The sequence below is a fragment of the Microcebus murinus genome, chromosome 2, assembly GCF_040939455.1.
Source record: "Microcebus murinus isolate Inina chromosome 2, M.murinus_Inina_mat1.0, whole genome shotgun sequence".
Lineage (NCBI taxonomy): Eukaryota > Metazoa > Chordata > Mammalia > Primates > Cheirogaleidae > Microcebus > Microcebus murinus.
Window position 1 is genome coordinate 27,380,197 of NC_134105.1, and position 12,424 is coordinate 27,392,620.

The 12,424-nt window shown below is 40.4% G+C and overlaps 1 protein-coding gene across 2 annotated transcripts in view; it reads right to left on the minus strand.

Annotated features, from left to right (window-relative positions):
- Nucleotides 1-12,424, minus strand: part of MTF1 (metal regulatory transcription factor 1) — a 51,780-nt gene that overhangs the window by 7,288 nt on the left and 32,068 nt on the right. Inside the window, exons 7-10 of one of the 2 annotated variants that reach the window (XM_075996780.1) lie at nucleotides 11,735-11,812; nucleotides 4,687-4,789; nucleotides 3,439-4,031; nucleotides 68-128 (exon numbers count right to left, since the gene is read on the minus strand). In XM_075996780.1, the coding sequence (XP_075852895.1) occupies nucleotides 68-128; nucleotides 3,439-4,031; nucleotides 4,687-4,789; nucleotides 11,735-11,812 (835 nt within the window). Of the gene's footprint in view, nucleotides 1-67; nucleotides 132-3,438; nucleotides 4,032-4,686; nucleotides 4,790-11,734; nucleotides 11,813-12,424 lie in introns of both variants that reach the window. The other variant, XM_075996777.1, reaches the window with a different exon arrangement.

The window sequence follows — 12,424 nt, forward strand, 5'->3', positions numbered from 1 at the left end:
TAATTAACTGTGCCTTAAGGGGCCCAGAGAATCGACTTTTTCTTAAGACTAACATGGAATTACATACCTGTGCTACTGGCTACTGGTACTGCAGTGGTAAAAAACACCTTCTCAACTTTAGATGCTTGCTGCTGAAAAGAAGAAGAAGAAGAAGAAGAAGGAGAAAAAAAAAAAAACAGAAATCACATTTATGACCACTGTAATCTGGCAGATTTCCAAGGACCTGAATTATAATGGTCATCCAAGAGAACAAAAAACCCTCAGTGTTCAGGGATTTTTGTACTAAGTGATGTTTTGTTTGTGCTCTGACATGAGGTCACTGCCCTGTTTGACATTCAGTGCTGACAATGTAGCTAGCTTTGTACCCTACTACTTGGCTGTCTCCCAGCTACCTAATCCAATGGGTTCTGTGTGTCCAAAGGCTCCCCCCAAGGTTGCTTTTCTCAAACTGATGGTCTTTTCAGAGGGAACCCCAGGGCTAGCTTTGCTTCTAGGCTTTCATCTCCCCCTCTGTCCCCTAATACTTCTATGAAAGCTGGAAAGTTCATTTTTTTTCCCTCGGGGATTAAGCTGCATGCTAAGCACAGGCTAAGGCTTCCTCTGACAGGTAGGCAGCCCATGAAGGCCCTGGGCAATGTGCTGTAAGCTGCACAGGATGGTTCAAGGCTGGGCCCTGGACTCAGTCGCACCTGGATTCAAATCCAAGTTCTGCCACTTATCAGTTGTTGATGTTAGGCAAGTGATTTAATTTCTTAGAGCCTTAGTTTCCTTGTGTGTAAAAATGGAAATAACTGCTAGGGTTTAAATATTTGTCCCCTCCAAAACTCATGTTGAAATTTAATCTCTAATGTGGCAGTATTGAGAGGTAGGGCCTTTAAGAGGTGATTGGGCCATGAGGGCTGAGCCCTCATGAATGGATTGATTCATTCATTGATTAATGGATTAACAGGTCTCACAGGAGTGGGACTGGTGGCTTTATAAGAGGAAGAGAAGCTGGGCATGGTGGTATACACCCATGGACCCAGCTACTCTAGAGACTAAGGAGGGAGGATCACTTGAGCGTAGGAATTTGAGAGTTTAAGGCCAGTCTGGGCAACTTAGTGAGATCCTGTCTCTTATAAAAGGGGGCATGGGGAGAGAGACCTGAGCTAGCATGATCAGCCACCTTGCCAATGTGATAACCCTGCATTGCCTCGAGACTCTACAGAGTTCCCATCAGCATGATGGCCTCACTAGATACAGCCCCTCAACCTTGGACTTATCAGCCTCCATAACTGTAAGAAATAAAATCCTTTTCAGGTTATCTTATTATAAGCAATAGAAAATGGACTAAGACAATAACCAAAGACCTTCTCAAAGGCCCCTGTGAAGAATAATGAGATGATGCATGTTGAGTACTTGGCACATGATGAACATTCAGTAAACACTAGCTATTTATATTACTATTACTAAGTAGGACTATAAACTTACACCTGGAAAATCACCCCTATCACTGTAGTACATTTCCTATTAAATTGGCTAAACAGTTTCTGCTTTCTTCAAGTCTTTATCTTAAATGGGCTTTGTCTTTTATTCCTCTAAGGGGAAAAAAAAAAAAAACGCCTCTAAGATGAGTCTGGGAGGAAAGTGAAAGCTTCTGGCTAAGTTACTGGAGATGATGCTATAAAATAATTATGGAGAAATGAGACCCATATTTAAACACATTAAAATGAAGTCTGTGGAAAAGGAATGACATTTGTCCAGACAAAACAATAAAAACTACATGGAAGCAGATTGGGTCACAATACTGGGAAAAACCTTTCAAATGACTCTGGCCATCTGAAGATGGAAATAGGCTGCCTCTAGAGGTGGCTGCCCCCCAACTTCTGGAATCTGAATGCTCTCACTATTTAGTCCAAACCGCCTTTCCAGTTTGTTTCATAGCAGCATATATCCACCCACAGATTCTCCTACCTAGTACATCCTCTTCTCCATCTAACTCCTACTCATGTCTCAAGGCTCACCTGACCTGAATGGCCACTCAACAAGCCCTTAGGGTCTGAACCCCTCACCTAGCAGCACAATGTAGTAGCCAAGAGCACAGATTCTGAGGTCAGCCTGCCTATCCCAGTTTTGCCACTTATGAGCTGTCTGACCTTCAGCCAGTCACTGAACCTCTCTGGATCTCATCTCTCCATTGGTAAAATCACACCTACCTCTTAGGATTGTTGTAATATGTTAATATGTGCTTAGTGCAACATATAGATAGAGATATACAGAGACAGTAGAAAGATCATTGGTTGCTGGCGGAGGGGAAGGGATGACCAAGTGAAACACAGGGAATTCTTAGGGTGGTGAAACTATTCTGGATACTGTAATGGTGGATACCTGACATTATGCATTTGTCAAAACCAAAGAACAGTACAAAACAAAGAATGGATTCGAATGTAAACTATGGACTTTAGTTAATAATAATGTATCAATATTGCTTCATCAATTATAACAAATGTACTACTGATGTAAGATGTTAATAACAGGGGAAACTGGTGAGGGGAAAATGGTACATGGGAACTCTCTATACTATCTGTTCCATAAAATCTTAAAAAAAAAAGTAATCCAAAAAATAACATACATAGTTAATATCTGACATATGATATGCTGAAATAAAAAAAAAATAACTGACATATGCTAGAGCCTTAATTTTAAAAAGTGCTCAGCACAGTAAGTCCTTACACATAGTAAGGACTCAATAAATTATAGCTTTTCTTATTTTTTTATTACCATTACTATTATTTGGCACTTTACCTACAGGCAATATTAACTTTCTTTTACACATTTTAGCCTTTTTAACTAGAATGTAAGTTTTTATGAATAGGAAATCATGTTTTTCACTTTTCTGTAAATCCTCCAGAGTATCCAATGTGACATCTGGCAAATATTACGCTTTCAAAATATATTTAATTGAATGACTAAGTCATTTCCACAGTCATCAAAACCAAACACTTCCTTAGAAAATGGTTCTATGGTGGCTCTGGCAGCACAGACTATTTCTCTGATTTGGCCACTGCTGCCTGGCTCAGTCTGACTGGGTCACATCAGTCTGGCTCTGCCTTGGAGATAACTTGCTTTTCTGAAATATTCTTGAGCCTCTGGAGTTTGCTGACTGCTTTCCATATTATCAGATGAGGCGATTAGTTTGCAATATTAATAGGAATATTTGTTCAAGTGACTCCTGCTAGGTAAACTTAAAGGCTGTTTCTCTGTTTCCTTATTGTAGGTACTGACAAAGCATTCCTTGTATTTATACTATTCGATTATGGGGAAAATGACTAAGAGGCAGAATGACATGTTTCAGGGTAGATATGATAGCCATTTTCCTTTGTGAAATAAAAGCCTCTGAACATGTCACCAATGTAAATACACTTCACCCCACTCGGTATGTTTATACATAATACTTACAATTTGTTCTTGGTTTTGTGGTGAACTGGTGGCACCATTTAATATCCATTGTAAGTTCTGTTCTCCCATGACCAGACTGGACTGCAGGATAGCCGTGTTGGGAGTTGGGGTGATGGTTATAGTGGGATTATTAGTTAGGACAGAGTTGGCACCCAGGGGCAGAGTCTGGACCATGGCTGGCAGGGGCTCAGTAGTACTTTGTGGTGGGGCTGGTGCTGCCACAGCTGATGCCACTGCCGCTGCTGCTGCAGAGGCCCCAGCAACAACAGAAAGTCCCGGTACGATGGGCTGTGGTGCCTGGGGGTGCGGAAGAAACTCTTGATGATTAGCAGCAAACTGTGTGCTGTGGGGAACAGGCACTTCTGGAGGTTGCAAGAGAGCAGGGGGGTTGCCAAATGCAGCTTGCTGGGAACCAGTTCTTAGGGAGGGAGCAGGCGGAGCAGACGGAGCTGAAGCTGGTAGTAGAGGCTGGGGTGGCTCGGAGATGCCAGGCTGCAGTACAAGTGGAAGAGATAAAGATGCTGAATTTCCTGTGGATGGCGGAACATCACTGACTGACTCTGCATCACCATTAAAACTTTCAATCAAGGCAGCTGGCAAGAAAAAGAAATAGAAATATATATACATATCCCAAGCCTTAGAGGAGCCACAAAAACACAGTCATTATGGGCTAAACAAAAGACAGCTAAAGTCCATTAGAGCCAATTCCTTCACTGCTGGCAGACTGGCTTTCTGCTTTTCAAAGTACGGGGTTTCACAATCAAGCTCACTTTCTAAATGTGAAGACCTAGTATAGGTATAACCATAAAAAAAGTGTCAAAGTGTCCTAAAACTTTTCTAGAAAATAAACTATACATCCTTTTCTTGGCATGACCAGTAAATATACTTTCTGACTACTGTGAAGTTTTACAGACAATTTTTCATTCAAACAGTATGATCTATGCATACAAAGCTCAGTTTGTGGGTCCTATCCACTCATGAACAGGGTATTATCACATCAGAAGTAAGAGCTCATAGCTCCTCATATTTTTTAAAGCCAACAAGAGATTGTGTGAAAGGAGACCCTCTTTATCAGGACTTAGGGAAATAGGGGAAAAGATGGAATTGAATGAAAAGGCCTATACTTTTCTGACCCTTACCAGGAAGCCCACTTCATTTAAGCTAACTAACTGGGATATTTCTCTGTGCCTGTCACTTGGTGTGTCAACAAGTGCTGAGATGGGAGCCAGATGAGTCTGCATAACACACCTGTCTGTTGTGGATCTTCCTGGATTGCTGTATCATCTGAATTCTGGAATATTGACTCAAAGATGACTGCTGGTGAAACTGTGCTGAGGTCCTGGCCCTGTGTCTGTTGGAGAAAGACAGAGATGTGAAACTCTTTATCCTCAGACGGTTCTTCACCAAAAAGAGCATATTCAGAGCCCCAGTACTCGAATGATCTTCTGAGCTGCCTCTTGTTTCTACCTTCTCCTATTTCAAAGTAACATACATTACCCTAAACCTCAGACACTGAAGATTTGAGTCCTCAGATACTCTAAAATAAGAGTTGGCAAACAATGACTTGCCTGTTTTTGTAAATAAAGTTTTATTGGAACACTGCAGGATAGCTGTGTTAGGAGTGGGAATGATGGTTACAGTGGCACTCATTCATTTAAGTATTGTTTATAGTTGTGAGTAGTTGTGACAGAGACCCTGTGGCCCACAAAGCCTAAAATATTACTATCTGGCCCTTTACCAAAAAACCTTGCTGATTCCTGCATTAAAAGATCAAATCTTACATAAAAATAGGATTGTATAATATTCATTACTCTGCAATTTGCTTTTCTCATGTAGTAATAATATATTGTAAATATCTTTCAAGGTTATTACATAATATCTATGATATTCTAGTATGTACCCATGGTAATAAATCAAACAATACAACAAAACAATGACAAGCAATGTTGATAGCTCTATACTTAATGAAAGGTCAGAGGCATTTGAAAAAAGATAAAATATGGGGGGGAGGGGCCCAACAATGTCCTAACAGCCTGACTCCCAGTAACCACTAATTAAAATGATCACTCTTTAGTTAAGGGAAGGGGAAAAACCGCAGTTCTTTTATCCACAGTCCACCTCCAGGCCACATCCACTGTGTGTTCTGTGGAACAAGAGTGATAAAGGTAACCGCTTACAGAAGTCCAGGCAAGCAACAGAAATACGTGAAGCAAGGGGGCAGATGTGGGGGGTTGTGGCACATGGGAGAGGATGTGCCTGGTAATCTGAAGGGCTTCAGTTGGATGCTGCCATGCAACTATGCAGGCCAGAGATTACCTGAACTCAAGAAAGGTGAAATTTGGATTTTTACATGAAATCTATCAACTTGTATTATAAGTAAAAGCAAGTACAGTTGACCCTTGAACAATTGCATGGGTGCATGTATATGTGGGTTTTCTTCCACCTTTGCCAGCCCTGGGACAGCAAGACCAACTCCTCCTCTTCCTCAGCCTACTCAAAGTGAAGATAATGAGGATGAAGACCTTTATGATAATCCACTTCCACTTAATAAATAGCAAAGTTATTTTCTCTTCCTTGTGATTTTCTTAACATTTTCTTTTCTCTTACTTTATTATAAAAATACAGTATACAGTACATATAACATAAAAAAAAGGTGTGTTAATTGACTGTTTATGTTATTGGTAAGGCTTCTGGTCAATAGTAGGCTATTAGTAGTTAAGTTTTGGGGGAGTCAGAAGTTATATGTGGATTTGACTATGTGGAGGGCATCAGTGCCCCTAAACCCCATGTTGTTCAAGGATCAACTGTAATCGAAAATAATTTAAGCACCCTGTATAGACCAGACTAAAACCTATCTTCAGGTCAGATTTGGCCCCCGTGCCAACTTGTATTTTAAGGTCACTTTGCAACAATTCTGCTTCTGGGAGGGAGACTCAGAAGGATCACTTTGCTGTCCACCAATCTAGAGGTGCTCAGAGATGAAACTACCCACTGGAGCCAAGAGAGGCCAATTATTCTATTATGATTCTATGAGCTGAAGAGTGAGAAGCGAAGTTCAATGATTCTGATCATCAGTAGGACGGAAGCTGAAGGCAGAAACCTATGCAGAACTTCCATCTTCAAGTCCAGAGAGAGTCAAGATTCATAGCCCAAAAATGTGGCCAAGAAATTTTCATTGTGACACAAAGAAATACACTTTACATTATTTGTACACATATACTTCATATTATAATCATATTCAGGCCGGTTGCGGTGGCTCACGCCTGTAATCCTAGCACTCTGGAAGGCCAAGGCGGGCAGATTGCTTGAGGTCAGGAGTTTAAAACCAGCCTGAGCAAGAGTGAGACCCCGTCTCTACTATAAATAGAAAGAAATTAATTGGCCAACTAATATATAGAGAAAAAATTAGCTGGGCATGGTGGCGCATGCCTGTAGTCCCAGCTACTAGGGAGGCTGAGGCAGAAGGATTGCTTGAGCCCAGGAGTTTGAGGTTGCTGTGAGCTAGGCTGATGCCACGGCACTCACTCTAGCCTGGGTAACAAAGTGAGACTCTGTCTCAAAATAAATAAACAAATAAAATAAAATATAATCATATTCATATGTATATGTATGTAATCCATATGTAGATATTCATATGAATCACTAATTATATATTCATATATACATATGTAGTAATTCATATGTAAATGTTCATATGTAATATAATCATAATCATATGTATAACTGAAACAAAAGTCTATGGAACAGAGCTTACCCTTACTACATGCAGTGTCCTCTGATATTTTCTATTCTGTTGATGTCTTTGATATGTTGATTGTAAACTATGACTCTTATATAACCCAATATAGAGGGGCATTCCAGTTTGAAAAATAGTAGGCTAACAACTACCACTGAGCAGTTAGCTTTGCAACTTCCTCATGGTTATTATTTTTATTCCACTTATTTATAAATCATTATCAGTAGTAACATCACTAAAAAGGAAAGGGCTATATTTGTCAATGATACTTCAATAATATTGGGGGAAAAAAACGAACAAAAAGGAATGTGCTTGTGTGCCTCCAAAACATATGTATAAGACTGTTCACAGCAGGGCTATTTGTAATCACTCCAGACTAGAAACTATCCAAATGCCCAACAGGAGAAAGAACAAACTGTGGTATATTCATTTAGTATGATACTGTTCAACAACAAGAATCAATGATCTAGGCCGGGCATGGTGGCTCACGCCTGTAATCCTAAAAATTTGGGAGGCTGAGGTGGGTGGATCACTCAAGGTCAGGAGTTTGAAACCAGCCTCAGCAAAAGTGTCTCTACTAAAAATAGAAAGAAATTAACTGGCCAACTAAAAATACATAGAAAAAATTAGCCGGGCATGGTGACACATGCCTGTAGTCCCAGCTACTCGAGAGGCTGAGGCAGAAGGATTGCTTGAGCCCAGGAGTTTGAGGTTGCTATCAGCTAGGCTGATGCCACGGCACTCTAGCCGGGGCAACAGAGTGAGACTCTGCCTCAAAAACAAACCAACCAACCAACCAACCCCGAATGATTTATAACTATATGCAATAATATGGCAATATGGCTTAATTTCTTAAACATAATATTGTGAGAAAAAAGCCAGACACGAACAAGTATATGATTACATAAAAGCAGAAAAACACAAAAAACTAATCTTAGAACAATGATTATCCTTAGGGAGAGATAATGGCTGTCTGGGGCACGAGGGGTGCTTCTAGGGTGTGTGGAATGCTCTCTTTCTTGATCTGGGTGCTGGTTACATGCGGATGATGAATTGTGATGATTCATCAAGCTGTACCTTTATAATACACATACTTTTCTGCATGTATATTGTACCTTAATAAAAAGTTTTTCAAGAAACCCTGGGAGCAGAGTGAGTGGGAACAAAGCTGAAAAGTGGAGGAAACAGGAACAGGCTGTGCCTCTGAGGCCTGGAGGAAAGACAAAGAACAGAAAGAACACTGGGGGCTGTCTAGCACCAGGGTAGATCTTGGAGGTCAGCAGCCAAATGGCTCAGTGGGTCATTCCCTAGCACCTTCAACCCTCCTTTAACAAAAGATCTGAGCAAACTAGTGTTCAGTTTCTAGGACATGCATACACATGTGGCTGCTGAAAAACCCATAAAATGATTATCTCATACAAATTTATCATTTAATTTTAACAAGTTCTTTCTCTCCCTTTCTTTTCTTTCCTTCCTTCCTTTCTTTCATTTATTTATTTATTTTGAGATGGCGTCTCGCTCTGTCACCTGGGCTAGAGTACCGTGGCATTAGCCTAGCTCACAGCAATCTCCAACTCCTGGGCTCAAGTGATTCTCCTGCCTCAGCCTCCCAAGTAGCCGGGATTACAGGTGCACGACACCACACCCAGCTAATTTTTCTATTTTTAGTAGAGACAAGGTCTCTTGCTCAGGCTGGTCTTGAACTCCTAAACTCAAGCGATCCTCCTGCCTTGGTTTCCCAGAGTGCTAGGATTACAAGCACATACCATCATGCCTGGCCCTAATTTTTTATTTCAAAGCAAAGCAAAATTAATCCTATTGCTTCAAGGAATTACAGCCTTAATTTGAAAGACTAAAATCAAACTATTTCCCAACCTGGGATAAATGCTCAGTACAAGGGGCATAATATACAATTAAATTCCAAGGGATAGAGCTCCCTTCTTTGATGATATAAACTGTGGTAGAAAAGGCTTCCCTTATTTACGAATATTTAATATCTCCTTATACTAGGGTATCACCTCTGGTGATCCTATGGCTCCAGAAAACTCCTCAGTCATATTTCATAGTCCTGGCCAGAGAGTGGCCACAGATAACAAAGTTAAATGTTAAAGGGATATTATACCCAGAAATCTTAGTTGGGTAGCTTAGAGGGCATCTAGGCCACCCAGTATAGAAATTTCTTTTAGATCATTAGTTGTGAAATATGAATATGCACAAAAATCATATGAAGCGCTTAATCTTTTTCTCTTTATTCTTCAAATTAGTTCATTTCTATTAATCTATCTTCAACTTAACTAATTCTTCTGTAATTTCCAATCAGCTATTAAGCCCATCCAGTGAATTTTTTATTTCAGATATATTTTTCAGTTCTAGATTTCCATTTGGTACATTTTTTACATTTCCTCTATCTCTGCTGAGATTTCCTATTCATTCAATCATTTCAAGCATATTCCTTTATGTCTTTGAGCACATAAGAGCTACTTAAAAATTCTTATTCCATTTAAAAAGTTAAAAGAAATCCTTGTCTGTTAATTCTATTATCTAGATGGGTCATTGGAGTTGGTCTCTGAAGGTTATCTTTTCTCTTGAGCAGGAGTTATGTTTTCCTGTTTATTCATATGTTCACTAATTTTGGATTGCTCTGAACATTGCAAATGATAAATTGTAGAGACTCTGGATTCCTTTATACTTCTTGGAAGAGTGTTTATTTCTTTGTTGATGTGAATATTCTGTTAACTCCGTGCAGTGGACAGCAGCTGCAATCTTTGTTCAGTTCTTTAGCCTTACCTGGGATGCTTAGTATCTGTTCCCCACATCCAAAGTTCAAGGATCAGCCAGAGATTTGGGCAGAGTTAATACACAGAATTTGGGGCTCCCCCTTTATGACTCTTTCAGGCTCTCACTCCTTACTTTCCAGGTGCTGTGATTATCCTGAACTCTGTCCTCTGGTTATTCAAGCCAGTAAGACTGAGTTTTCTACTGAGTTTGGCCACCTTGCCTTGTTTGGTGCCAACTGGGGCTTGCCCATTAAATCTGCAAGCCTATCCAGTGCCTTTACCATCTTCCAAGCATCCCTTCCTCCAAGGTTACCTCTGTTTGCTCTTGGTTGCTCACCAGTGCCTTTTGCATAGTTGTTTTTTATATTTTTTCCAGTGTTTATAGTTGTCTTCTATGGGAAAGGTGGTCTCATAAGGGCAACTCTGCTGTTACCAGAAGGAGAATCCAGGCCTTGGGTGCTTATATAAAAATGCAATTTTAGACGCCACTCCCAGACATACTAAGTAGGCCTGTGGGGAGGCCCAAGAACCTAGAATTTTAGGAGTGCTGTAGTTGACTCCACTAACCACACTTTGAGAATTCAAATACTTCCCATATAATCACAGAAAATCTAGCTTAATCTATATTTATGTATCACGAAAAACAACAAAAAATCCAAACTGAAAATTAGTATTGGAAATACAGTAAAACTCTCAGGTTCATGTGGAGGAGCCTGCACAGGCTCAGATTCAAAGCAATAATTTCTAAGTCGCATCACAGAGCTGTGGGAATGGTGGAATTTCCTAACAGCTGGAATCAAGGCAATCAGATCAAGATAGAGTGGGTTTGTCCTTTAGTAGAGGACCATGTAGGAGGTTTCCTTCAAAAAAACCCAATAAGGTGAGTTTAGAGAAGGGAAAAGACTAAGCCAGGTTGGACAGATAGGGTTTGAGAAAATTCAGAAACTAAAATTCTGGCTACAACTTACAGTGCTACACTTTAAGCTCCTCAAGTGCAAACCATACTTACTTTCTCACCACTATAAACTCAGCACTAGCACAGTGCCTGATGAAGTTATCAATAAACATTTGCTAGATGAATAAAAGAAAGAAATTTTCTGGGGCAAGGAGGTTACCAAGTGACCTGGGTTAAAAGGCATTAGGCGGCCGGGCGTAGTGGCTCACGCCTAGCACTCTGGGAGGCTGAGGCGAGGGGATCGCTCAAGGTCAGGAGTTCAAAACCAGCCTGAACTAGAGCGAGACCCCCATCTCTACTATAAATAAAAAGAAATTAACTGGCCACCTAAAAATATATAGAGAAAAATTAGCTGGGCATGATGGCACATGCCTATAGTCCCAGCTACTTGGGTGGCTGAGGCAGAAGGATTGGTTGAGCCCAAGAGTTTGAGGTTGCTGTGAGCTAGGCTGACACCACGGCACTCTAGCCTGGGCAACAGAGTGAGACTCTGTCTCAAAAAAAAAAACAAGAAAAAAAAAAAACCTCAAATAGCTAGAAATAGAAATACCATTCGACCCAGCAATAGCATTGTTGGGCACTCTAGCCTGGGCAACACAGGGAGATTCCGTCTCAAAAAAAAAAAAAAGGCATTAGGCATCAAGAGAACAATCTCTCCTAATAAAACTCTTATAAGGAGAAGGAAAGAAAAAAATCCTAAATGGTAGTTATTAAATATAATTAAATTTATAAGACTTCAGAGACTGGCCACCCTCAGTTTTCCCAGCAAAGGGAATGCTGACTCTTGCACCTATTTTTCTAGCATCTATATTAAACAGGTACACTTACTGTATTGGAATTTTCTCGCAATTCAGAATCTGTGGACAGAAGGCTCAAGTCACTCAGACAAAGTGAGTGATTTGTATCCTGTGAAGAAGGAGAAAATTATAATTGGGTAACAAAAATCAGGATTTATAGTAGCATATCAGGTAATAAAACACTTGATTACAAAGTCTTGAAGGTTCCAAATATTTAGATGTGTTACCTAGAGAGGTATAACCACCCAGAGGAAGGGCTAAGTGAATTACTTCATTTTTAAAAAATCCTGATATTCTTAAGAGAATCACTTACATTTCTTAAAGTTGTTTAATAAAGAGTTTTCAAATTATCTCTTGACTCAGACTCCAGAGTAACAACTATAATAATATAAAATTGGCCAGGCGCAGTGGCTCACGCCTGTAATCCTAGCACTCTGGGAGGCTGAGGCAGGCAGATCGCTCAAGGTCAAGAGTTCGAAACCAGCCTGAGCTAGAGCGAGACCCCCGGTCTCTACTATAAATAAAAAGAAATCAACTGGCCAGCTAAAAATATATAGAAAAAATTAGCCGGACATGGTGGCGCATGCCTATAGTCCAAGCTACTTGGGAGGCTGAGGCAGAAGGATTGCTTGAGCCCAGGAGTTTGAGGTTGCTGTGAGGTAGGCTGACACCACGGCACTCTAGCTTGGGCAACAGAGTGAGACTCTGTCTCAAATAATAA